General features: G+C 30.7%; 1 protein-coding gene across 3 annotated transcripts in view; it reads left to right on the top strand.

Annotated features, from left to right (window-relative positions):
- LOC106460120 (mitochondrial intermediate peptidase-like) overlaps window positions 1-20,196 on the top strand; it is a 62,747-nt gene extending 42,551 nt beyond the window's left edge. For 2 of the 3 annotated variants that reach the window (XM_013919803.2, XM_022386765.1), the window contains 5 exons: window positions 860-988; window positions 3,401-3,622; window positions 5,293-5,526; window positions 17,773-17,968; window positions 19,075-20,196. In XM_013919803.2, the coding sequence (XP_013775257.1) occupies window positions 860-988; window positions 3,401-3,622; window positions 5,293-5,526; window positions 17,773-17,968; window positions 19,075-19,148 (855 nt within the window). In that variant the 3' untranslated portion in view covers window positions 19,149-20,196. Of the gene's footprint in view, window positions 1-859; window positions 989-3,400; window positions 3,623-5,292; window positions 5,527-16,147; window positions 16,187-17,772; window positions 17,969-19,074 lie in introns of those variants that run through there. The other variant, XM_022386766.1, reaches the window with a different exon arrangement.
- The last annotated feature ends 5,812 nt before the right edge of the window (window positions 20,197-26,008 follow it).

The raw sequence follows: 26,008 nt of genomic DNA, 5'->3' as shown, positions 1-26,008 counted from the left end.
TATATATATATATATATATATATATATATATATATATATATATATATATATATGTGTGTGTGTGTGTGTGTGTATATATGTATAAGTGTGTGTCTGTGTGTTAAGAAGTCTTATTTATCAAGTAATTACTTACAGGAATGCCATAAAAATAATTTTTTAATCTCATCATTTTCTAAGTTTCATTTGAAAAATTCCACTTTTTTAAATGCTTTATTTTGCTTGTCTTTCACAAATCTTTTTTTTCATTTTTTGGGGGGGAAAAAAAGAGGACAATTTTATTATTTAAAAATACTTTTTTTAGCTGGTCATTATTGTATGAATTTACACCTGAAGAGCTTTTAACAGAAAATGTTTCTGTATTTACTTTAATATTCCACTTAACTATGAAACTTGTGTTTCAAAATATTAAGTTTTAGTTGTACTTTTTAGGACTCTTGCCATGGAAACTGCTGATGTATTATTGTGAGAATAAATGCTTTAAGAGATGTGAAGTAATATGTTTTTATAATGAAATTATCTTGAAATAGATGTACTGCACAAATGTATAACAATTTAGAGGTATGTATTTCCTTGTAGTATTTGCTGAAGAATAGAGTGCACTAGCTTGACCTTGTTATAACAAGAAATCTTGGTAGAAATTTTATATTTAGCATTCTAGTGTATGACTATGTGTCATACAGTGAAAAAAGGTTGGTGATGTTTCATCACACTTTCTAGTTTATAATTGTTTCCTGTTTTGCCAGATTTTGCATTGTATACTATTAGACATTGAAACAAAAAAATTGGTTATATCAGAGTGAGAAGTTAAATATTCTTTGATATTAAAAATTAAAACAAAATTCTGTTTAAACTTTTCTAGAGTGTTCACGAAGAAGGCTCAATACTAGGGTATATCTACTGTGATTTCTTTGAAAGGCCAGGCAAGCCTCATCAGGACTGTCATTTTACAATCCAAGGAGGAAGACAGTTAGAAAATGGAACTTATCAAGTATAATTTCACCTTATATTTCACTTTATATATATATATATATAATATATATAGAAATGAACTGAAATAAAACACTTTCCATATTCTTTACTTTAAATGTTAGGAGACTAAAGATTCTTTATGTGATGATGGTGAGCATTTTAGATTTTATCATATCTAAAATAATTTAAACCAAAAAAGACATCCAATGAAGTTACTAATGATCGAGTACATTGTAGATAATGAAATCAAAGCATAAAAAAGCAGAAAGCAAAACACCATTTTAATAACCCATCAAGGCTATATTATACAGTTATTTTTTTACTTCTGCAAACTTTCCTTAGTACTGACATTTACTGATGGGTTCCATGTACCTCATTAGCTTTTCAAATATGTTTTTATGATCTACAGTATGCAATATATTGCTTGTGAGTACATGACTTTGTTTGTTACATGGCCCTTAGTAACATTTGACTCTCATAAAAAAATTTTAAAAGTACTCTGAATATTTAATTTAATCCTACTGATTTTTCTAGAACCACTTATATATTTTACCTTTTTATAGTATCTTTTGTAACCTCGCCTTATAAACACAGACAAGTATCACTGCACAAAATCATGCAGAAACTATAGCTCTAAAAAAGCATTTACAGAACACTGGTAATAATAAGATAAGGTTGGAAGTAGGAAATTGAAGTCTGTATGGACTACTGTAATGTAATTGACGTGTTGTGGATTTTTTTTTGTGGATATACAAAGAACTTAATAACTAGATATTTTTGAAGCAACTAGAGAAAACTTTTAAACTGATATTTTTTTTTACATATATAAATTGTTCATACTTGCATTTAGCAATTATGTACATAACCAGCCCCACCTGACACAGGTGGGGAATGAATTAAAATATATTTTTCATGGCATAATAAAATTATTTGAACTTTATTTTTTTTCTCTCTCTATGTGAACTATATTTCTTACAATGTTGTAGTATTGAAGAGTCTCATCTTTACAAAAATATGCAGATGTATAATTCTAAAATATGTCATTTTTGGGTCACTTTCATAATTTTAACAACTGTCTGATTCTAAAATGTACACCTTTTATAGGTCAATTTCACAATGCTAGTTTTACAAAAATAACTTTAAACAAAATAATTTTTCTTTAATCACTTAAATTGTGAATTCTAGTAAAAAAAAACTTAAGAGGCCTAAAAAGAGACTAGGCTTCTTATTTATTTGTCACTAAAATTCATAATTTTGGTGATGAAGGAAAAACCAAAAAAACACATTAATCAACTTGTCTTCTGAATAGTAGGAGAAAATGAATTAATGACATAAATTTTACTTATTCTTCAAATAATTGTATAAATATAAATTAACTATGATTTCTTAAACACTATTTAATCACATCCAGACTGCTGAGCACCCTCTCCAGACAAAATGTAAACATTCATCATGTTTCTTTCTGTTGCCTCCTTTCTGTTGGTGTCAACAAATTAAACTTGTCCCATGTATCTTGACAAGATACTACTTGAATACTAACTCTGATATGAATTTTGGATCTCTATTTTTGCCAGTCATCCTTTTATTTTGACATAATATTGTATACAATTTATTATGTGTTCCTATTTATATTTTTTTATTATTTAAGAAGTAACTAAAATTTAGGTATTTAAAGATCAAAACAGCCTCATAAGTTGAGTAATCTAAACTTATTTGTTAACTTTGAATCATGTATTTGTTACATGTATGACCACATCTCAAATTATGTTTTTGGAAAAGTCTGAACACTAACAAAGTAAACAAAGTATGTTCTTTGTTCAGATTTTGAAATTATTTTAGTAACAGAAGGAGATTGCAGCATAGTTGAACATTATTATAGCTTATTTGCAGCATTTTCAGATCAAAATTATAAATAATATATAATCCTAATTTTGAACTAACAAGACAGAAGTACCAAGTTTTGCTGGAAGTGTTGAGGCAATGCTTCTGTATGTTTTTGTAACAAAAGACAAACTCTTTATACACTAGTATAAATTTTATGGAGAACATACATTTTGAATAAAAACAGTTGGCATCAGTATTTGCTAGTTACAAAGCTACTACTATGATAAAGCTTTTTCTAAAACATATGTAGTAGTTAAGTGAGTTAGTTTATTTTCAGATCAGTTATTTTTTCTTAAAGAATAAATTTCAGTTTAATGCTTGACTTAATATCTGAGGCTTGTTCTTTATCAATACACAAATCTTTTTACAAGTTTTGTGACAATTACAACTTTAAAGTTCTTAATATGTAATGAAGATATTTTAAAAATATGGTGGTTAAAACTTATATTATATGGAAGATTCTGTGAAAATATCTGTTTTTTTTTTCAGTTTTGTTGTAGTGTTTCATGGCAAAAAGTTTGCTCTTTTGTGATTTTTTTTGTGGTAGCTACCTGTTGTAGTACTGATGTTGAACCTACCATCACCTACTTGGAGTAGTCCTTCTCTCCTTACTCCTGGAATGGTGGATAACCTATTTCATGAAATGGGTCATGCAATGCATTCTATGCTTGCACGCACTCCATATCAACATGTTACGGGAACTCGTTGTGCTACAGATCTTGCTGAAGTTCCATCAATTTTGATGGAACATTTTTCTTCTGATCCAAGGGTAAATTTAACTTCTTTGTTATTTTCTTAACATTGAAACTTAAACAATTGGATGAATAAGTAAGTATAGTATCATTAAATAAGTAATAGCTTGAAATATTTAATTACTGAAGCAGATCTAAGTTTTAAAATTCATGTTATTGTCTGTGCAAAATTTAATGAAATAAATGATTTTCCTGTTTAAATAGTATTAATTTCACTTGGTTCTTTGCACTATTCATTTATTAAATTTCATGAAATTTTGATTTTAAAGTATCTTATTTTTTTAGTAATTTTTTCCCCTTTGTTTATAATATTTTCAGTTAAATATATGGGCTGGTAATGTTATCATGATAAATATATGTAGCAATCTTTTAGAGGACTGGACTAAAGAAAGTTGACCCTATTAAGTTACACATAAAAGAAATATGCTTGATTAAAAGATAGTTGAAACATTCTCAGACTGTGTGGTTTAACAGATTCAGATTTATTGTGCCATATATTATAGTACTGGGAATAACATGCAATTTAGTACATTTGTATTAAAGTTAACGATACCTTCAACAGACTTAGTATTAGTAACAACTGTGGTATAAACTTTTCAAGTTTTCTGCATTAGTAGATAGTAGTACCTTGTTTATTGTAAGGAAAATTACTTTGTGAATTATTAGCACATTTTAAATCAAGATGAGACCAGTTTAACCAAGAAGTCGTATGTGTTAATGTACTTGTTCATTATCTTTACAATTGAAGGAACTATTGAAAAGATGCTACGAGTTAGGTTAGAAAATGGTCCAGTCATTTATTTTTGACAAGAAAAGAGAGGTGGTATAGAAATAAACATCCAAAATAAAGGGCAGCATACTGGGATAGTATTTTAATAATAGAAGCTTATATTTAGGCTATTTTTTCCAGCAGCCCAGCATGGCCAGGTGGTAAGGTTGCTTGACTCACAATTGAATCCCCATCCCACTAAACATGCTCACCCTTTCAGGCATGGGGACGTTATAATGTGATGATCAATCCCAGTATTCGTTGGTAAAAGAGTAGCCCAAGAGTTGGCAGTGGGTGGTATTGACTAGCTGCCATCTTTCACTGCTAAAATAGGGATGGCTAGTACAGATAGCCCTCATATAGCTTTTTGTGAAATTCAAACCAAACCAATCTTTTTCCAGTTGTGTTTTATTACAAATAAAAAGTAATATCTAATGTGGATTTTAAATTTAATTGGTAAAATAGAGCGTGTTAGTTAACATTAAGAAAAGTTATAACTTTGATTTTTAAAAACTAGATCAGATTCTAATAGTGTCTAGGAAGGGCTACCCATATCACATTTCTGTAAGAAATTACTTTAGGGCAGCAAAGATGTTATTCTGATTGAATAGTCTATAGTTATATATATTGACACACACATTTGAATCTTTTCTTCTGTATTGTTCATGGTGAAAATAGTACACTATCTGTTAAAAATCTGTCTTATTTAATATCTTCAGTAACCTGTTGGTAATTTAAGAGTAGAAGTTGTTTCTAAAGTATGACATTTAAGGAGTTTCTAAAGTATGAAAGAAAAGTAAGATTTTGTGTAATTATAGGGCTCATAAAAATTTGTTCTGAGTAAACAATGTTTATGAAACTGTATATAGTTTTAGTTTTATGAATGTGCAAATAGACATATACATAATACTTCTTCAGGTAGTTCTACAGTTTGCCAAACATTATCAGACAGGGGCACCGATACCCCACAGTCTGATAGAGAAATGGAATGCTTCTAAACAGCTATACTCTGCTAGTGAAACCCAACTCCAAGTATTTTATGCTGCTTTAGATCAAGTATTCCATGGGGAACATCCCCTCAACAAGTCAACCACAGAGATCTTGGCAGATGTACAAAACCAGTATTATGGAATCCCGCATGTACCAAATACAGTAAGTTTTGTATCTTTGATATAGTATTTCAGAACCTACTAATCTACTAGTTGCAATCAGAAGACATTTAAACTAACCAAACTGAATAGCATTTAAATAACTTTTATCTTGGACAGCACCTAAATCGTGTTTATGTTAATTCAGATGACAAAATAATGTACAAGAAAAACATATTAGATATTGAATATTGTTTGTTTATTTCAACAATATTGTACATATTTTAATGCTTTATACTACCATTTTGAGTGTAATAATCTCATAATATATTTTTTGTAAAAACATCTGCTAGCAGAAGCCAAATCTTTGTCACAACTCTCTTGTTTGTATTCTGTAAAAAAAACTGTGAACTACTTTTTTTTCAGATGAGGTACTGGAAAGTTAGCTCTATTATATGGTATATTATGCTGTTCAGTAAACTTAAAAGCTGGTAACAGTGTGGTTCCAAAAGTGTTCATTGTTCTAAGATAACTAAGTCTCTACTCTGTCTTGAGGTGAAAAAGTTCAAACCTAGATTTTACTTTCCCCTTTTATATATAAATAATAAAAGAAAATTGGTGCCCAAAGTAGTTTTTTTTTTTAAAGAGAGAAGTTTGTACAACAACTAACTACATTCGCTATTGTTAGTGATATATGGGATCAAAGGTCAAATTACATCCTTACTCAAATAGTACCCTTTACTTTTGATTATAAAAGCAATACTTATTCCTAAATCATTACCTGGATGTAACCTGGATCAAAATAAGTAATTCTATTTAATTTTCCCTGAAGTGAGCAAACATTGGTTAATAAGCTCTATTTAAAGTAAGTTTCATTTACCTTTTTTTGTAACATTCTAAATTGTGAAGTATTTGGTGGCTGTAGTAGTATTTTTTTTTATAATACTGGACACTTAGCCATACCTTTAGAATTCTCTTCAGAACATATGATAGTTACTCAACTTTCAGTATATGTTTTTCCAATGTGTTGTTTGTTTTTTCTCTCCAACATTTACTAATATAATGAATTGTAAAATTTAGAAGGAATATTTTCTGGAATTAAAGATTATTTTAAAGTTATGTGTACTCCATGAAAGCAAATTCCAGTTGATTGGTAAAGTGATGCACAAAAGAGAACAAATTTTGTAAACAACACAAGTCTTTTTTTTTATTTTTTCAAATAGAAAACTATGTAGGTGCAGAATTGCATATAAAAAGGTGTAAGTACCATTTATGGGAAGCACTTGTTTAGAAACTATTTCCTTTGTTTTTTGTAGGAAATTTAATTGTTTCTTTCCTCTAGTTTGTTTGTTTTTTGTTTTCTTCTTTTATATATACTCACATCTGATGATAAAAATGACAGGTTACTTTTCAACACAAACAAAATATTAGAATGGTGACCACATAAAAGTTAACAGTTGATTAGCTCATAATTCAACTAGATTGAAACAAAAACATTGCTTGAACATTGATAGATTTCCTTCCTTTGTTTTTGTATGTATAAGTAGTGACACAGTGCAAGAAGGGATATTAATTTAGTCCCTTGGTGGGTCAGAGGATAAGTTTGCAAGCTAACAACACTAAAACTTGTGTTTCTTGTCCTTGTGGTGGACAGAGCACATATAGCCCATTGTGCTAAATCAAGCAAAAACAACAAATTTGAATTTAGCTGCATTTAGAGCTGTGATAATTATAGATATTATTATTATTATTATAGATATTATTATAGTGTGTACTAAAACTATTAGTAGTGAGGTTTGTCAAATTTATTATTTTATTTAGTAAATAATACATTAAATCTTAAACAACAAGAACACAGCAAGAAATTAATAAGTAAACATATTATTGTTTTCTTGTGAATACACTAATAACAACATGAAAATGTTTATACTTGTGTAATTTTTAACCCTATGTGGGGTCATTGTGCTCATGTTACAACTTTTTACAGAGGTACATTCATAATCTAAACAACTTGTATTATATACATATCTCAATAAACTTCATATCAAAAAATAGTTAATACATCAAGTTTTTATATTAAATACATTTTAATTTCTTAATTTCAAAGTGAAATATTTATATAAATTACCAATTTTCACTTATCTTTATCATATGACACATTATTTCTCCATTTTAGATATTATTTCCCTTTCTATTTGAGCTTCTGAGTTTAATACAAATTACACACTTATAGTACAGATATTGCATGTGAGCTGATTGTGCATTATGTAATTTGGTATGTTGTTTACCATAAATTGGGCTATGCTCTCAGCACGTGATTTTTGCTTTGTTACACTAGTTTAGTGGTCAGACATGTTTCAGGGAGCAATAAAATTAAATGAAAGTGTTTGTGAAAATGTTAAAGGCTGTTGGGATAAATTATTGTAATTATTTGTTGCAATCTGCAGTCATTCTAGAAAAAAAAATAATTTTGATTTTATTTCATATTTTCACCTTTAGCAATAGTTATTGTATGGCTAAAGAAAATACAAGATAAAGTATAGTTTTACCAAAAAAAAACTTTATTGATTTTAGGGGGTTCTATAGGTTATGTAAATGAAATATAAAAGTTGTAAGATTTAAAAAAGTATTTCTGATACAGACTTACTTCTAAGCATTGCTAAAAAAATGTTCACATTCAGCACACCAGTTTATATATCCCACCAATTTCGCTGTACTGTTGAAGATGTACATAGCATGTGACTACTCTCCTCGAATAGTATTGCACCACTTATAATGGTGCAACTTTGATATTCCTACTCAATATTCACTTTCTTGAATGGCACAGCAGTGTTTAGACGTGTGTTTTTTCACATGTGGCTCCCATTTATGATTGTACTTCTCTGCCATTCCAATTTTTTTTTCAACAGTTTTATTTTACTGTGTTTGCATTCTATTGTTTCAACAATTTTTTTTTGTATTTGTTTCTTGTTACCAAGTTATAAGAGATCTTAGTATGAATTCGTGATTCAATGTTTTGACTACTGGTATGACTTCCCAGGTATTGGGTTTGACTTTATCTGCAGAGGAGATACAGGCTTTAATTTGTGGGGAGCTAGATTCAGATGTTTGGATGGCAATTTCATCGTCTTTTCAACTTGACAATGTTTCTGAAGAAGAATACAATCAAGGAGAAGACTATTTTGACTTTCTTTTTTTTTTTTCTTGGAACCTTATTATTTTGGTATGTCACACTCTACACCTCGAGAGTCCCTATCATTTGTTTTTACAGCTAGTTAATCAGGTCGTCGGTCGATGCATATTCTGCATTTGCATATGTTCGAGACGTGGATGATTTCTCTAGTTTTCTTTTCCCTGCTCCAGGTGCTGTGCCACCACAAAGTTCCGTTTGGTGGAAACTTGTTCTTTTCCTCATTCCTTCATATTGCTTCCAGTTCTCCCAGTTGTTTTGTGGTAAATGTTTCGATTTGTACACCTCACACATGGTGAATATACCCATGGTAGGCACAGCTCACACATCCTTTGTGGCTTTGTCCTTTTTTACACATAGGAAGTTTAAGTATTTCACATCATCATCAGTGCTTGAACTTTGGTAAGTTAGATATTTATGTGTCCTTTGTCATCTAAGTTAATTTTGATGAATTGTAAGTTACATATTGTTTAGTACTTTGTTTTTCAAGGTAATTTTAGTCGTTTTGCATGTTCAATAATATTACATTCCTTGTAGACTTGGTCAATTTTCAAGAGTGTGTCAGCTCGATATGATATCAACCCTTTTGCTACAGGAGCCCCTTTAAACGCTTTTCTGTGCAAGTCACTGTGTTACATTCAAAATTTAATTAAACATATTTAATATCAATGTATATGAATGAATTTAATATTATAATATGCTATGATTTGAAGTTTCATTTTATCCAAGTTTTAAATCTTTTATTTCAAAATAAACCTTTTAAAAAAACTAGTTAAAATTTCAGATATTTTGTCACGTGACCAACAAACTATGAAAATTCACTAATTTGGCTCTTTGTATCTTCAGTAATACAATGGCAATACTGTAGAGGTATGTCTAGACAATGAGATGCTTAGATAACTTTTTGACTCCTTCCTTTCAAAGTTCTCTGAATGAATACAGTTGAAACAAGTGATAAATTTTTTTGAACCCCTGACAGCTGCCATGCCCATTTTCAACAGACTTGTTTGAGCTTTATAGCCTCCATGTAGATGTTACATGTACATGTGTATAACCATTAGAAAGAAATCTTTTTACAGTATTATCTAACAATTGTTATTTTGTAATTGGTGCTAAATTGTCATCACAGAGTACATGAAATTGACTATAGTATGGTTCACTGGTTGATTGACTTTAGCCTTTACGGTTGTTTCTTACTTAAATATGTTATACTTGGAGATACAGTTTAAATTGTATTTAGGTCTTACTATTGTATTTTAGTTAATAATGTATTAGTTAAGTTTTAAAATGCATAATTAAAATGTTTAAACATTTTTTAAATATACATCATACTTTGTGTCCATTCTCAAGGCTTACGATATTACACACTGAACGAAAATTTGGCTCAAGGGTTGTGCATGTCTCCCAAAGAAACTGTAATATGCCTCAAGGGCACCACTGACTTATGTCAAGATGAATAATAAGTGGGAAAGGACAAAAATGGAGAATAAAACATTAAAAATTAACTGTATATGAAAAGGAAAAGACCCAAAATTATGAATATAAGCAAAACAACATCTTTAAAGATATTCTACAAAAAATCAAAAGATATGAGTATTTTTTTTATTTCTTAATTTTAATCATTTGATTGCATCGTACATTGATGATAATAGCTAGAGTTAGTGATATGGTAAAGAAAATGAAAAATAAAATATAAACACCTTAGAAAACTTTTGATATCATTTTAAAAGGTTCTGGAGATTATGCAAATGAAAGAAGAAAACTGTAAAATGAAGAAAAGTATTTTTATATTTAAATTAAAATCATCTGGCACTCGATTTATTAACAGTTTGAATACAAGTAAATACAATAGAAAAATAACATATTTTTTAGTAAAAACACTTGATTATAAAACTTTCATTATTTGTGTACAAGATACTCATAATCTTTAATGAAATCTTACCAGTTTTGAGAGGATATGTTAATAAATGTCAGAGTTACTGCATGTATTCTTGTACAAGTGAAATTCGAGACTCAATTTTTGCACAAGCCTGCCATGAAAGGGTCAATAAGTACTTTAACTAGGTATGTTTAGATAGTTTGCAAGTTACGTATCATTACTACTAATCACATCTAATTCATTGTTCTGTCTGACTAATTTGTTTTCTTGCTATTGTTAAATATGTGGCTTATAATCCTAATTACCATCAGTGTTGGCCTTACTTATTTTACTTTGTTGTCTAAGTTAATTTAGACGAATTATAAGTTAGATATTGATTATTATTTTGTTTTCCCGGTACTTTTCATCAGTTTGCACATTCTTTATCATTATGCACTTTGTGGACTAGGTAAATACAGATGGCTTGTCAGTTTGATATTCGTAAGTACTTTGTTAACTAGGTATGTTTAAGTGTGTGCATTACATATCATTACTACTAGTAACATGTAATTCATTGTTCTATCTGGATAATTGTTTGCCATTATTAACTATTTGCCTTATAATCCTACTTTTCATTAGTGTAGGACTTAATTTTCTTTACTTTACTACATCACTGAAGTGTTAATTTCTTTCCTGTTCATAGGGCTGTGCTTTGCTTTTGCTTCTTTTCCAATGTTCTCGATACTAGAAACCAAACTTTCTCCTCATAATCTACAATTCGGAGTTCGTCCGCACAGTTATTTATTGCTCAAAGTCAAGTTTTCCACTTCAGAGACCTACCATTTAAACTAACCTGAGCTAAGTGTTTTGTTGGGTGGTATGAGCTTTTGCCCAACATCTTCACTAGATGAATCTTTGCACTCATCTTTACATGAATGATTGGTTACTGCTTGCTTCTTCCCAATCACAGTCCAGAGACCACACTCTTCTTCTCTTACAAGAAGCAGCACAGGTGAGATTCCCGATGAAAGGGGAAGTCCGTTCTTACCCCCACTCAATTCTCAGTTCATTTGTGGTTTTTCTTCATTCCTACCTAAGTTGGGGCCATCCTTCTCCTCTTCACATTCAGGATATGAAGCAAGCTGTTCACAAGGCCCTCATCTCACATTCTCTAACAGCTTGAGAGGTTCTATATCTTTTGGGAATGTGAGCTTTCTTGGGAGCTCTCATTCCCATGGGTCTTATGCATTCCCTTCAGTGGACACTCCTAGATCATTGAAACTTCTATTCGGATCCATTGGACCACCCTTTTATCTTCTTCCCTGATTAGAATCAACCTGGCAGAGACCAGACCATGACGAGGGTGCCACTTCCTCTGTCTCTTCTGGATTTACATTTGTTCATGGACTCATTTTTAGAGGGTAGGGGTGCTTACCTCAACTGCTGGGAAATTTTCAATCTGTTCAATCAAGGAGTCTTCTCTCCATTTCACCATTTTTGAGCTTATGGCAGTTCATCGAGTTTTGTCCCACTTCCTTCTTCTCTTTGCCTCAAACCCCCACTATTTACAGATTGCACTATTACTCTTGCTGTAGAGATGGGGTGTTCCACAAGACCACTGGTGCCATACCCAGTGATATATGCATATGTTTCTACATATCAGTAAGTTTCACTTAATGGCAGACCATTGCTCATGGACTTCATGAATAAAGTAGAAGGGGATTTCTGCCCATCCCTGCCAACCCTTTGATTGGATAAATTAAGGTCAATCTGCTTTTCAAAATAAGGACTCATGGACACCCATTGCACTTTCTCCAGTGTGATGTTCCTCTGTCACTACATTACTTCCCCCCTTTTTTTTCCAGTGAAGCAACGGAGTTCTTACCACTTCCCAGTTCTCAGTTGCTGGAGTGGTGGACCATGGAAGTTTCCTCCTGAGTGCATTGTAGGATTTTAATTCACCATTCATACTAATGATTTTCCGCTCAGTAACAAAAGCACAAAGCTGGTTTCCCTCCTTTCATTTCCCCTGATTGCATTTTCCCAGGTGGACAACTGTCAGTTGGAGCAGGACCAGCCTATGTGGGATCTTCCTCAAAACATTGGGTTTGGGATGACAACCCTGTTCCTATAGTTGTGTCAGTAGGTTCTTTCCCTGCTCCTACAGTTGAGTTTTGGAGACTTCATCTGCCTCGTAATACCTGCAACAGAATGTACGTACACTGTTCCTATGGTTGAGCAAATGTTCCATGTCTTTGTAATTCCAGATGCAGGATGTCTTTTCCCTGGATTTACAGTTGGGTGAGTTATGATTTCTGCTCATAATACCAGTTACAGCTATTGTCCTGTTCTTACGGTTGAGTTGAGGCAACACCATGACCCTGAATTCTGGGTTTGGTTTGTTGTATTTCTTGCTCCTATGGTGGTTTTGGGAGTTTGTCAGGTTTTGGCTGACTGCTAACTTTCTTTTTGTAATTCCAGTTGCTTGACGTATGAGACTGTTTACTTATGGTTGGGATTGATGTATATATGTAACACAGTCCACATTTACTAGCCACTAGGTTTATGTTTCACTATATTTGTTTTTATCTGTTTTGATCCTCAACCTCCTAATGCCTAGGATGAATTATGAAACCTCATCTGTCCAGTTGAGATTGGGTATCCACATCATTCATCCAGTTTATATTTTACCATGGATTGCACCTCTCTGAACAAATTGCACTTGTGCACATCCTTTTTTTCTGTCCATATCAGATTCATTTTCAGCTTCTAGGGCAAAGAACATACCTGTTCCAGATGTAGTGCAGTACCCAATTAATTCTGAACAGTTGTTTTCCACTTTGTTGTACACCTACATCAGCCCCTCCACCTTTGCAATGTAGGATTCAAGCTTTGTGTGAGAGGACGTAAGACTGTATCAGAAGTTAACATTTTCTTACACTGAAAATGTCTTTCCAATAGCTACTTAACTTCTTTCACACACCTCTCACCCTTTCTCCCCACTGCTGGTGCTGTTCCTTTAGAACCTGCCAATTATCAAAGTGAGGATTGAGCAGAATAGCAGAAGAAGCTAGATGTGCCAATATAGATGGTGCAGTACTATTGGTGGAGAGTAGTCACATGCTATGTACATGTTCAGTAGTGGCACAAAATTGGTGGGGTATGTAGACTGATGATTTAAGCATGAGCATTTTTTCAGCATTGCTTAGAGGGCAAGTGAGGGTAAGTACCTATAGGAAATACATTTTCAGTGTAAAAAAATGTTAACTTTTATTATGAACCTGAAAATCACATTGCACTCACACTAAAATTCATAGACAACGTTGTTGGAAAAAGTACTTTATTAAAATATCTGCAAAAGCAATAAATCACTCAGTAGGAGCACAGAGAGTTTAGGGTAAACAAAGTTTCAAGTTACATCACACTACGTTTAAGTATGTATGCTCTCTTGTAGGTTCCTCATCATGTGATAATGAATTATTTAAGTTTTCTTGTATATCCTGATAACTGTTTAATATTTACATTTTAGTTACTTTTGTTAAATAAATACCCAATAAATAGAAAAAAATACATATAAACAAGAAATTTACTACTTACCATTGTTTATAGGTGTATTTGCACTCCATAAAATACTTTGTTAAGACTACTTCTTGCACACTAATAAAGTCTTCTTCAGAAGTGGTACATTTTGCTGAAATAAATTAGTGTGATGTCGTCAAAATTACACAGTTCACAAAATGGCCTTTCTGTTGGTTATAAACATGTACTTACTGTCAACTAAGCTTGAGTAAATAGTAATTTCGAAAGCACAAAGAGTTGAGAAGAGCTTCTGTTGTGGGTGAAACAAATTTATCTCAGAAAATAAAAATGTTGGGGGATTCCTATTTTGAAATCCGTAAAATCTGGCCTGTCAATATTTATAGTTGATGTATCTAATTGGTGGATATACATAAAAAAAAAGACAAGTTTTACAGAGCATTAAATTATATGTCAGTATGTTTGGATATTTGATTTACATTACTAGAACAGTTTGTTAACTTGAAGAACATGCAGTTAAAAATATCAGCTAAACGTACATATAATTCAAGTTAGAGAGTAAAGTTACTACTGATATTAAATAAAAAAAGACATTTTTAGAAAATGACATATTTAAAAAAAAAATGTAAGAAAACCATAGTAAACATTCAAAAGTAAGATTTTGTTATTATAATGCTAACATTCTGGGTTTGAGACCCTACCACAAACAGTCTATAGAATAAACTTAATAGAAAATAATGCAGGTATCTATTCAGCTATAAAAAAAACATTTCTTTTATTTAATCTTTACTTAAGACAATTTTAATAAGCTACATTTAAATATAGATGGTTTGTATTGCTATAGAAATATATCTTGTGAATGAAATAAACCATTTATTTATGTTCTCATCTAATTCATTTTATTATTAGAAAGTAGAACATGATATTTTTAATACAATTTTATTTGAACTCTAGATCCTGTATGAACACAGTGCAACCAATTTTGTAGCTTCGTGCTAAAATAACTCTTCAGGTTTGCAGGTCAAAGAGTAAGATAGGGCAATCTGTATTAGCTTTAAACCTTATTTCTCAAAAGTATAGAGCTAAGTGTTATTTGCATAACATGAGGTTGCAGTAAGCTCCTAACAATACATTTTGTTGTTAATTGTAAAGTCAGCATTATAAGTGGCCATGTAGACTATACTGGGTGTGTATTTACTATTTATGATCAGTAACCAAAGCCTGATACACTTGCTATAATAAGGTCAGGTCAACCTTACTGGTAGGGGATGGAGAAAAAGTAAGAAAATAACTTTTTATGCTGTATTCTTGTAATTCAAAGCAAGAACATTTTGAAAAAAAATCTGTTTTTGATCAGGACCTCTAAAATAAATTTTACAGGTTGCTCACAGCACAGAAAAATATTTTTATATATTTATGCATCCAAGTATGTATGTGCACTTATAAAAGTTTAGTAATAGTCAGTTAATTATCATATAATGTGTAATTATTTTAATAAGATACAGATATTGGTTTATTCTGCATTCTCCTTCACAATTTGGCATCAATAATATCAAATTTGCACAGGAAGGAGGATATTCCAATGGTTGCTCTCTTAAACTCTACCAGCTAATCAAACCTCTTGTCAGATGAAATATCTTGAGAAAAAATCTGTTTACTTATGAAAAACTAAAAATTAGAACACAACATCCAAAGAACTTGGTCATTAAAGTTACTGGGGTCACTGGACGTCGTGGGTTGCTGTAATAGTAAATGAGACAGCTGTCTAGTTTGCAAAAAATATTCATTTCCCATGAAAGTTCCAGCATAATAGAAGAACAATTCAAGGTTTTTGTCATGTCTGTTCTTACAATAGGCACCATTATGAATGTACTAATTTTAAAAAGCTGAGGGTAGTTTTGATTTTAAATGAAAATATCTACAAAAGTATGTATGGATTTTTATGATAATATTTTTTTCATCTTTAACATGAAATATCTTTATAATTTCAGTGATAGATGTTTTTACGTCAAATGTTGAAATTGTTTGTTTTGACTTTTGTGCTGCTTAAAAGAATTAATGCACATATTTATGTAATTTGTTCTTATCAAATATTTATAGATCTGAAAGCAAGACTGATCAATTGCATATAACTGTTAGGTACTGTTTTCTTTCTTTGATGTTCTTTAATAAATATAACTTTTAATAATATTGTGATTATTTATGAACACATTTTACCTTAACTAAAATTTAAAGTTTTTGATGATGTAGCATAGAATTTCAAAGAAGCATGTCTACAGGAAAATTATGAATAATTCATCATAGCTCTATTGTTGCATGTTAATCACACCTATCAATATAGGAGATGTATATTGTATGTACATGTATAAACAAACTGGTTTTAGTGTTTCCTTTCTAAAGTTTGGTTTTTTGTTAGGATGTACAAGAATTTTATTTACATATATTTTTTATCTGACCACAAAACTGTATTTAAGATCAGAATATAGTAATAGTGGGAAAACTTTGGTAGTACAAGAGATATGAATAGTGAAGGCATGCTTCTAAAACTGTAGTAAGTTAGAGGATCCAGAGTAGTGTTAGATATTGTTTTAAAAAAGTCATTTAGACTAGAAGTTAGTCTGGAACTTCTTTTTTGTGAAGAAAAAAATTAGAAGTATAATATTCTAAACTCGTATATCATATAAGTTAGTGAAAACTCTTGTATGGTCACCCAGAATTAAACACCATTTCGTTCACGGTTCAGAATGTAAGTATGCTTGATTCAAATTTATAAGCTAGTTTTCTAGTTTATCACTGTTTTCTAATGTCTGATTTTTACCACCAGTATTGTCGCCATTTTTGATTAAAGGAGTTGACCTGATTTTTTTTTTTCCTTTACTTTGATTTCTACTTGCATATACTGGTTTTAGTCAGTGAGTGTAAAATTAACATTTTAATTTTACTGATTCTGACCTTTTAAGAGTTCTGTTTGTTTTACCCAACTATTAACTTTCTAAACCCATAATATTTTGCATGTTCTACCAGAATTCTTTTCAAGATGTCCTAATAATTAACACCATACCTTATAAAATTTCTGATCTATTTATTATAAAAGGTGGGTAATAAACATAGTTTGGATTAGTTTTCATCAAAGAGGCAAAAATATTATCAGACACTGTTACTGTCAGATGGGTAAATTGGGATTTTTTGGCCAGACTCTGACAGCATCTGCTCGGGTTTAAGGAGTTAATTGTACATCTGGTTTTTCTTCTAGAGAGAGAATAGTTTTCAAGTTGAGTGTACATAGGAGCCATTCTGACAAAATTTGAGATGGCTTGGTCTTGCATTATAGGCACTAACAATAGAAGTTGAGACTAACAAATGTTTTGTGTGACAGAAGCTATCTAGGCAAATATTTTAATGAAATGATTTTTTCTTCTTCGTTTTAGTGTATATCATCTTATTGAATAGCTATTGCAGTTATAAAGAACCATGGACATCTACTGTTTTCATTCGTATAAAACTAAATGTTGGGACAATATTTTAAGACCAGTCAAACTTAGGACATCCATTAGTTGTGTACATAGTTTATTTTATAATGTTTATTAATGTGAGTATTCCTGAAATCTTACCCTATTTTTATAAAACTCTGAATAAAGTTTGATTGTTTCTAAACCATGGATTGATAATGGTGTACATTTAAGTTTTCAATAAAAAAATTAACATTTTTATACTTGAATCCATAGGCATGGCAGCTAAGGTTTGGTCATCTCGTTGGATATGGAGCAAAGTACTATGCCTACCTCATGTCTCGAGCTGTTGCTTCTTGTATCTGGCAGGTTTATTTTAAGGATGATCCATTTAGTTCTTCGGCAGGGGAAAGATACAGGAGAGGAGTATTGGCTCATGGTGGCTCAAGACCACCAAGAGAATTGATTCAAGGTTTGACAAAAGTTCACAGTTCTGAGTCCTATATAGTTTATACAACTCCCAACTGATATACAAGTAATAGGTTTACTTACATTCAACATATTCTAAGGCCATAGTTAATAATCATATTGTTTTTGATGGGTCTTTCTCAGACTCATCAAAGTCATGTTCTGATGCACTTTGTTCTCACTTTCATAATTACCTGTTTGGTAACATGAGTGTCAAACTTTGTTGTAGTAAGTAGACATAACAATGGAGACAAGATGAATGAATTGGTAAATAACATTAGAGTGTTTTATCTTAACAATGCTTACATCAGTATAACACCTTGTTACAGTGATGTTTCTGGTGAGACAGTGGACTCTGGATTTACAGTATTAAAATCCAAAGTCCATTTCCTGTGAGCAGAAAGTTGGCAGATTGCCCATTTTGGAGCTTTGTGCTAAAAAAAATCAACTAACAGCTCAATCACAGTGATATAGTAATTCTTAATGAATATAAATACCAAGATATTTTTAGTGTAATGTACCTTTGTGTTGTATATAAAGTTATTTTGGACATGTCTTATTCAGCAAACAAGCTTTCTTTCTGTTAGTAAAGAAGTTTTCACCAAAAAATGCAGCTGTATCTTAAGTAATTTCAAACTAGATACCTTTGTATGATTAAAGCAAGTTCATTTTTCTTGAAATAAATTTCCTTATGTAAAGTTTCTGAAAGTTTATATAGGCAGACAGTATTTGGTAAATATATTGTAGTTTTTTAATTTGTTAAATTATATTAAATACAGATTTTTAAGTGATATGTGTGAATTTGAAAATTTCATAACTTTTTTTTGTCCTTTGCAGAAAAGCAGGATATGTTGATGTTTAGAAACATAAAAAGATATTTTGGGGGAAACAGAAATCATTATTTGAGAGACTCAAAAAGCATAGTATGAGAAAATTGTAGGCTTAGATAACTCATTTTGAATCATGACATATGGTTTTTATTAAAATACTTTCATTTTAAGGTGAAGATAGAGTGACTAGTCTGTTTAGTTATTTTTAAACAACTCCTCTATTTATTGTAATTTAATTAATAGTTATTTTTTCAGAAAATTTTATTTTTTCATCTTGTAGATTTCCTTCAACGTCAAGTTACCCCCACAACTCTTGCAGAATCATTATTAAATGACATTGATGGGAAAGTTTGATTATTCTTCTGAGATTTGTAAAAGTGGCTATTCCATCTAGGGAAGATCCATTGAAGCTGCTTAGTTTGGATATAGATTTTTTGTTTTTATCTTTGGAAGATATACTGTAGTGGATAGTGTGTACTAGAAGAATTTATTTTTTTTATTTAAAAAAAATACCTAGAAATTTAATCTGTGAGAGAAACTTTGAAGTATTGAAAGAAGTAGTTAAGTATTTAAACGTATTTCATAATATACCAAAAGTGTTTGAACTGTTAAGCAAATTATTTTTTATTGCCAAGTATAAAATTTAAATACCATATATGTATTTTGATTTTCAATTTTTTTCATATGTTTTGACGGTTCTTGTTGATTAACATTACCTACTGGGAAATAAGACTATTTTTTCTTCTCCCTTTTGCATGGGATTCAAAGTTTGTTACTTTAAATTGTATGTTTAAAAGTTTTATTTAGAATAATTGTTAAACTTATCACCAGCTGAAGAAGTTATATACTTGGCTTAAGATGATTAAAACGACACATAACATTAGTAGTAAAAAAAACAACAGTTTCTTTTGAGACATCTGTAACTGCAAGCCAATATTGTGAGGATTTGATGTTGTCTTTATCTTTGCTACTTTAAAGTAATTGCTGATAAAAATCAAGATAAATTTGTTACAATATGCAAGATTAAAATTTGTTTCAAAGCACAGTTGACTTAATAAAGGTGTGTTAGTCAGTCTACTATTAAAATAAAAAAAAGAGTAATAGAACTACATCTCTGTTATAAGTTGGAGAACAGTTTGAGAATTTTAATCTTTGATTGAGGAGTGATAATATGAGTTGTAATTCTAGAATAACTCAGGAGACAGTTTGTTTATAAGAACTTCTAAGCTTTCTTAGGTTTATTAAAATTTTGTTGCAAATCAAATAATGATAGCTTATTCTATAGTTTGATGATAGTAATATTTCAGTTATGAAAACTGCTCTCTGTGAAGACGTAGTTGATTTTTAATACAAATTTGTATTGATTAGGGAGTTAACATAATGTTTAATGTATATAGTCAGTTTTATTTTGTAAAATTCAATAAAAATACTTTAATTAAAAGTTTTGTTGATTCATACTATGAAATTGATTACAAGTAAACATTGCAATTCTGATGAGTTAAACATACATTTGTACTTTACACAACAATTAAAGAAGATAGCATTCTGAGGAATTAACAAATATACATTTGTACTTTATTAATTAAACAACAATTAAAGTAGATAGCATCCTGAGGAGTTAATATACATACATTTATACTCTACGCAGCAAGCTAAGTAGAAAGCACCCCATGGAGTTAACAAACATAAATTTGTAATTCAGACAACAAGTAAAGAAATAGCATCCTGAGGAGTTAACAAATATATGTTTGTACTCTATACAGTAAATAAAGTATGTAGCATCCCGAGGAGTTAACAAATATACGTTTGTACTCTATACAGTAAATAAAGTATGTAGCATCCCGAGGAGTTAACAAATATACGTTTGTACTCTATACAGTAAATAAAGTATGTAGCATCCCGAGGAGTTAACAAATATACGTTTGTACTCTATACAGTAAATAAAGTATGTAGCATCCGAGGAGTTAACAAATATACGTTTGTACTCTATACAGTAAATAAAGTATGTAGCATCCTGAGGAGTTAACAAATATACGTTTGTACTCTATACAGTAAATAAAGTATGTAGCATTCCGAGGAGTTAACAAATGTACATTTTTACTCTACATAGTAACTGAAGTATATAGCACCGAGGAGTTAACAAACGTACATTTGTGCTCTACACAGTAACTAAGGTATAAAGCAAAAGAATACATGTCTGTATAACAGCATATAATATACAAAAACATTTATATATGTAAACAAAGATATACTTAATTATATAGATAATAGAAGACTATTTAATTGTGCTCTAACACTGTATTTATACATTTTGTCTTCACGGTTTTAACCTAATGCAATGTGTCCGTTTTTCTTCTAGTTTAAGCAGTTGTTAATCTGGTATTAATAAAAAATGTTAATTGTGCAAAATGTAATCTTGAAGTATTTACCCCGTGAGACGTTTTCAAAGAAGTAAAACGGTCCATTATTGTTATTGTATATAATTAATTCATGTCCATCTCAAGAAACAACTAGTACTTGGGTCACTTATCATGCAGTAACTAACTATTTTCAGTGCAGTAAAAGTTCATATGCCTTAATCATACAACCACTTGTCAAGTGAAACACGAATTCACAAGAGACAATTCTGTACATTTTCTTAAATTATTATTTGGTGTTTTTTTTATTCTTTTAAATATATACCACTTTTGCTCAAGTTGTATATGAAGTCATTAGTTGTTTTTATTTATGAAAAAGTTGGTGCTATTATAAAAACCTTCGGAATAAGCAGCATATGAAACATGCACCTAATGATGTTTACCAGCTATTTGCTTTGCGAGTTGAAATCGGGAATAGTAAGTTACTGCAACATGCTATGATTAATTAATGTTTCATGGCTCTTCATAATTTACATATTCATATACAACGAATTAGCAAAGCTAGAATAACACTATGTATTAATAGCTTATAAAACCTTCTGATAATGTACCTAGTGCATAAATTAATCTTGCAACGTCATTTGTCAAAATCAATTTTAAAAGTGTACGTTGAAAACGGCCACTTTTATCGTTTTTCGTGAGATATATTTTAAGATGTTAATTTGATACTTAAATTTGTATTTGAATCTAATTAATTATTAACTTTTTAAACTGTTATCAGGGTTTAATGCCATTTCCAATTACTGTCTAACTAACACACTGAGCAAGCAGTTTTTCTTATCAATAAATACATTAGATTTGCAAAACATTTTATTGTTGCCTATCGTTTGGACCAGGAAAGTTGAATATTTTCTGAATAAGATAAAATATTTAAAATGTAAGTTAATTACTTTTAGTGACACGACGTTTCTTCCAAGTCAATTTTTGAGTATGTAAGAATTTAATAGGTTGTTTATTGCCTTTTACATATAAAAGTCTCCTGTAATTCGTAATACAATTTTATTTTCCTCAATCCTACCAGAATGTTTCACTGGCTCCAAACTTGGAGTTATTTCCAGTAGCGGATTTAGCTATTCTAGGGCTCTAAGTGCAACCTGAAGTTTGGACTCTTATCGCTAGCATTACTCTTGACATAACCATTTAGATAGTTCATAATGGTGTGAATTACTAACTAATACTGTATAAGATATATATATATAATAATATAAACTCACGCAAATAAAGAACAAATAACTACCTCATACCAAAACTTTCTTGACTTCTTAAGCTGCAAACTAGTCAATAATGTCTTCGTAATTCATATGTTCTAATTCTTCGTTATCAATTTCCAGAAGTGAAAGTGAAGATAAACGATCTTGAGATATTGTGTTCCGTAAATAGTTCTTCACTTTTTTTTTAACACATGAAATGACCTTTCACCCGTAGCATTCCCAATAGGAAGAGTTAACAATTCTCAGCACAGTTTCACTTGGAAGTGCCAAATGCATCTATCCGATAGTAAATTATACGTGTCACTCGGATAACAAACATTTTCTTTTTTGCAAAATTAAAAAAAAACGTGCTGTTTCTTCTTTGATTGACTCAGTTTTTATATCACTCGTATATAAATTAGATAAATTTTTCAAACATTCATGTTTTTCTTTTTTATCTAATATAAAATCAAATAATATCTTCAAATGTTTAATAACATCACTGTAACTTTCAATTCTTTTGTTAATTTCGTTAACTAGTCCATCACAAATTACAAAGAAAACACTAGAAATGAATCGATATCTTCCTGTTAACAATACTTCATTGTTAGTATTTTCATCAAAGAATCGATATCTTCGTGTTAACAATACTTCATTATTAGTATTTTTGTTAACAATGCTTCATTATTATTATTTTCATCAAAGAATACTTTTTTTTTGCCTGCTTCTTTCTTTATAAAGCAATGGATAAATTGCTTATGTTCATTTGATTCAAAATCACTTCTTAGTTCAAAGATGAATTCTTTCAATGATTATAATAGTGTTTTCCCCTTCAAAATTTTCAACTTTAGGTCTTGTAATGGTAGATTTACCACGTTTACTTGCTGTAATATTTTGGACCAACATGAAATCATTAGTTTTTGTTTCATAATCGTCAAACATTTTAATTAAAGGAGTAGCTTCTATTCTAGTGTTAATTTTTTGTGCAGGAGTTTGACTAATTTTCAAAAGAGCTTCCTTGATGTTGCAAAAATTGTTTTAAAGAGCATAAACAGCGTCTGCTTTTACAGATCATCTGATTTGCATACTTTTTTGACAATCCGTAAGAATGTTCCATCTTTGTGTAGAAGTAGAGAAAGATACAAATAAGTTTTGTTCACAATTAAAAAGTAATGCTGCTTCAGAACATGATTCTGTTGATTAATTGCTGAATAGATTTAACGAATAGCTAGCACAAGATATAAGGCTAATGCAGCTTGCTTTTTAGTTCTTGCTTGAAGTCTCGAATATATTCCAGCCATAATTGAAGCATGATAGTAGGTTTATCCTCTATAAAGTTTTTATGTCTAGATTTAATACTTGCAAAGTACTTAGCACAACTTCCTTTAAATTTTCGACAGTGTGAGATTTTACAAAAATAAATCCAACAAATCTTTCTTTGACTTGCCCGTCTTTCCCGATATATCTTATGATAAAAGTAAGTTGATGAACATGACTTACGTTCGGTTTTCAACCAATAATTATAGAAAAATAAGTTGCATTTTTAACTTCTTGTGAATTTAAGCTGAAGCTGATTTGCCATTAATTTTATGAACTCGTCACAAGTCTGATGTGACAAATACTTGTAGTTCCTTGACTCCGATTATTATAGCGTTCCAAATGATTATTTAAAAAATCGCCAATACTCGAGATAACTTAAATAATTACCTTTTTCTGTTTGAATTTTTAAACTTTCGCCGCGGTCGCCAAGTCCTAATCCTAATTTAGACAATTTTACAGTAGCTACAACGCCTTTCAAAAGTTCACGCTACTATTTTTCTTCACTGTCTAATTGTTTTGTCATTTCAGAGTCAATACGACCGAAATTAGTACAACGCTTTAAAAATTTGCATGTGGTAGATATGTGGTCTTTAGATATTTCACGCTTAATCAATTGACTATATACGTTTTTCCAGTCACAAAAAACCTGTAATTACTTTCTTATTTGGTAATAATTTGCAAACGCAACAAACAATACACACGTTAGCTTGTAGTGCTATAGACAAACCATCCACGTTTTTTTTTTACACCCTTCGACTTTAGACAATAAAAATGCTGTTCTTGCAAACTACTAAAATAACTTCTGTTGCTATCTTGACACATTTTAATTGGGGTTTATTTATTATGTAATAACCAATAACTTTATCGGTAATTAAACCAGGCCATAAAAGGTTTATCCTGTGAATAGTTAATAGTTGGACTATTTTCAACTTCAGCTTGATTTCGGATTGGATCATTACTGCTAGTTGAGGCTGTATTTATTTGATTATCACAATATTCATCAGCATGAAACATGTATGTGAACATTTTTAATTTAGAGTGTGGCCCTCCCCCTGAATCGGGGGCTCTTGACGCGCGCCTTTAGCGCCTAGCGATAAATCCACTACTGCTTATTTCGTAATAATGTATCAGCAGACTATCCCAATTCTCGTAAAGCTTTCCATCTTCCAAGCAAATGATTGTGTCCAGTTTTTTGCCCGTATATTTTCAATAATAATATCATTTTCGCGTAAATATTAATTTTGTTTACCTGATTGATACTGGTTATGCAACTTACATCGTTTTCATTATCTGTTACTGTGGCGATGGTTATGATACAAATATTTAGTATTTTATTCCTGATTATAGATAACTTATGTGGCTACTATACGTTAACAAGAATAATTACCAAAGTATTAGACATTACAATACGTGGAGTATTGGATAACGTAGCTACAGAAATTTAGCTATATTAAAAGGTATTCCTGATCATGTTAATATTACTTCTTATATGGTTGGCTCGGAAAATCCAAGTAAAAGCTGTTGAAGAAAATTTGGCTATGTACAGAGAATAATGAAGATGGCGAGTGGTAGAAGGACTATTATATATATATATAAATATGTATATTCGTGAATTTGTGTACTATAGTGGATCTAATGTATTGCTGTAGGAAGCAATTTTGGAGTGGTCAAGCCATTGCCACACCGACCAGAAACTGTTTGATAATTTAATACTATGAGATTGAATCTTGAGCCATTGTAACTACAAATACTGCATCCCACACAACGTAATTTATTGAATTAAAAGAAGCAAGTTTTAAGTTGTATGTGCTATGAAAAAAGTGGTCAGGCCATGATCTGATTGGCCTTACTGCTTCCTACGGCCCTGTAATGATAACCAAGAATGATTTGCTTATGTAAACATTGTATATTACGGGGGGATAATTAGAAAATGCCAAAATCAGGTTTTGCTAATTCAAAACAATTTGATCTGTATAATGTTCATTGAAAATACATTAAATTTGAAAGAGCATGGATTTACTAACACATATTTCAACATTTTGTTTATATGTACCTATTTATACTATCTTTTCTATTAATGCGTATAAAACAGCTTTAAACATCTGGTAGCTAGGGCACTCGACTCGCAATCTGTGAGATCACAACTAGGCACCGAACGTTCTCGCCTCTTCAGCCACGGAGATGGTATAATGTATGGGTCAATCCCATTGTTCATTGGTAAAAAGTAGCCCAAGAGTTGGTAATGGGTGCTGCTGTTCGATCTTCTTCCCTCTGGTCAGCAGTTGAA

This window comes from Limulus polyphemus, unplaced genomic scaffold, assembly GCF_000517525.1.
Source record: "Limulus polyphemus unplaced genomic scaffold, Limulus_polyphemus-2.1.2 Scaffold713, whole genome shotgun sequence".
NCBI classification, from domain to species: Eukaryota; Metazoa; Arthropoda; class Merostomata; order Xiphosura; family Limulidae; genus Limulus; species Limulus polyphemus.
This window is presented reverse-complemented; position numbering and strand designations above follow the sequence as displayed.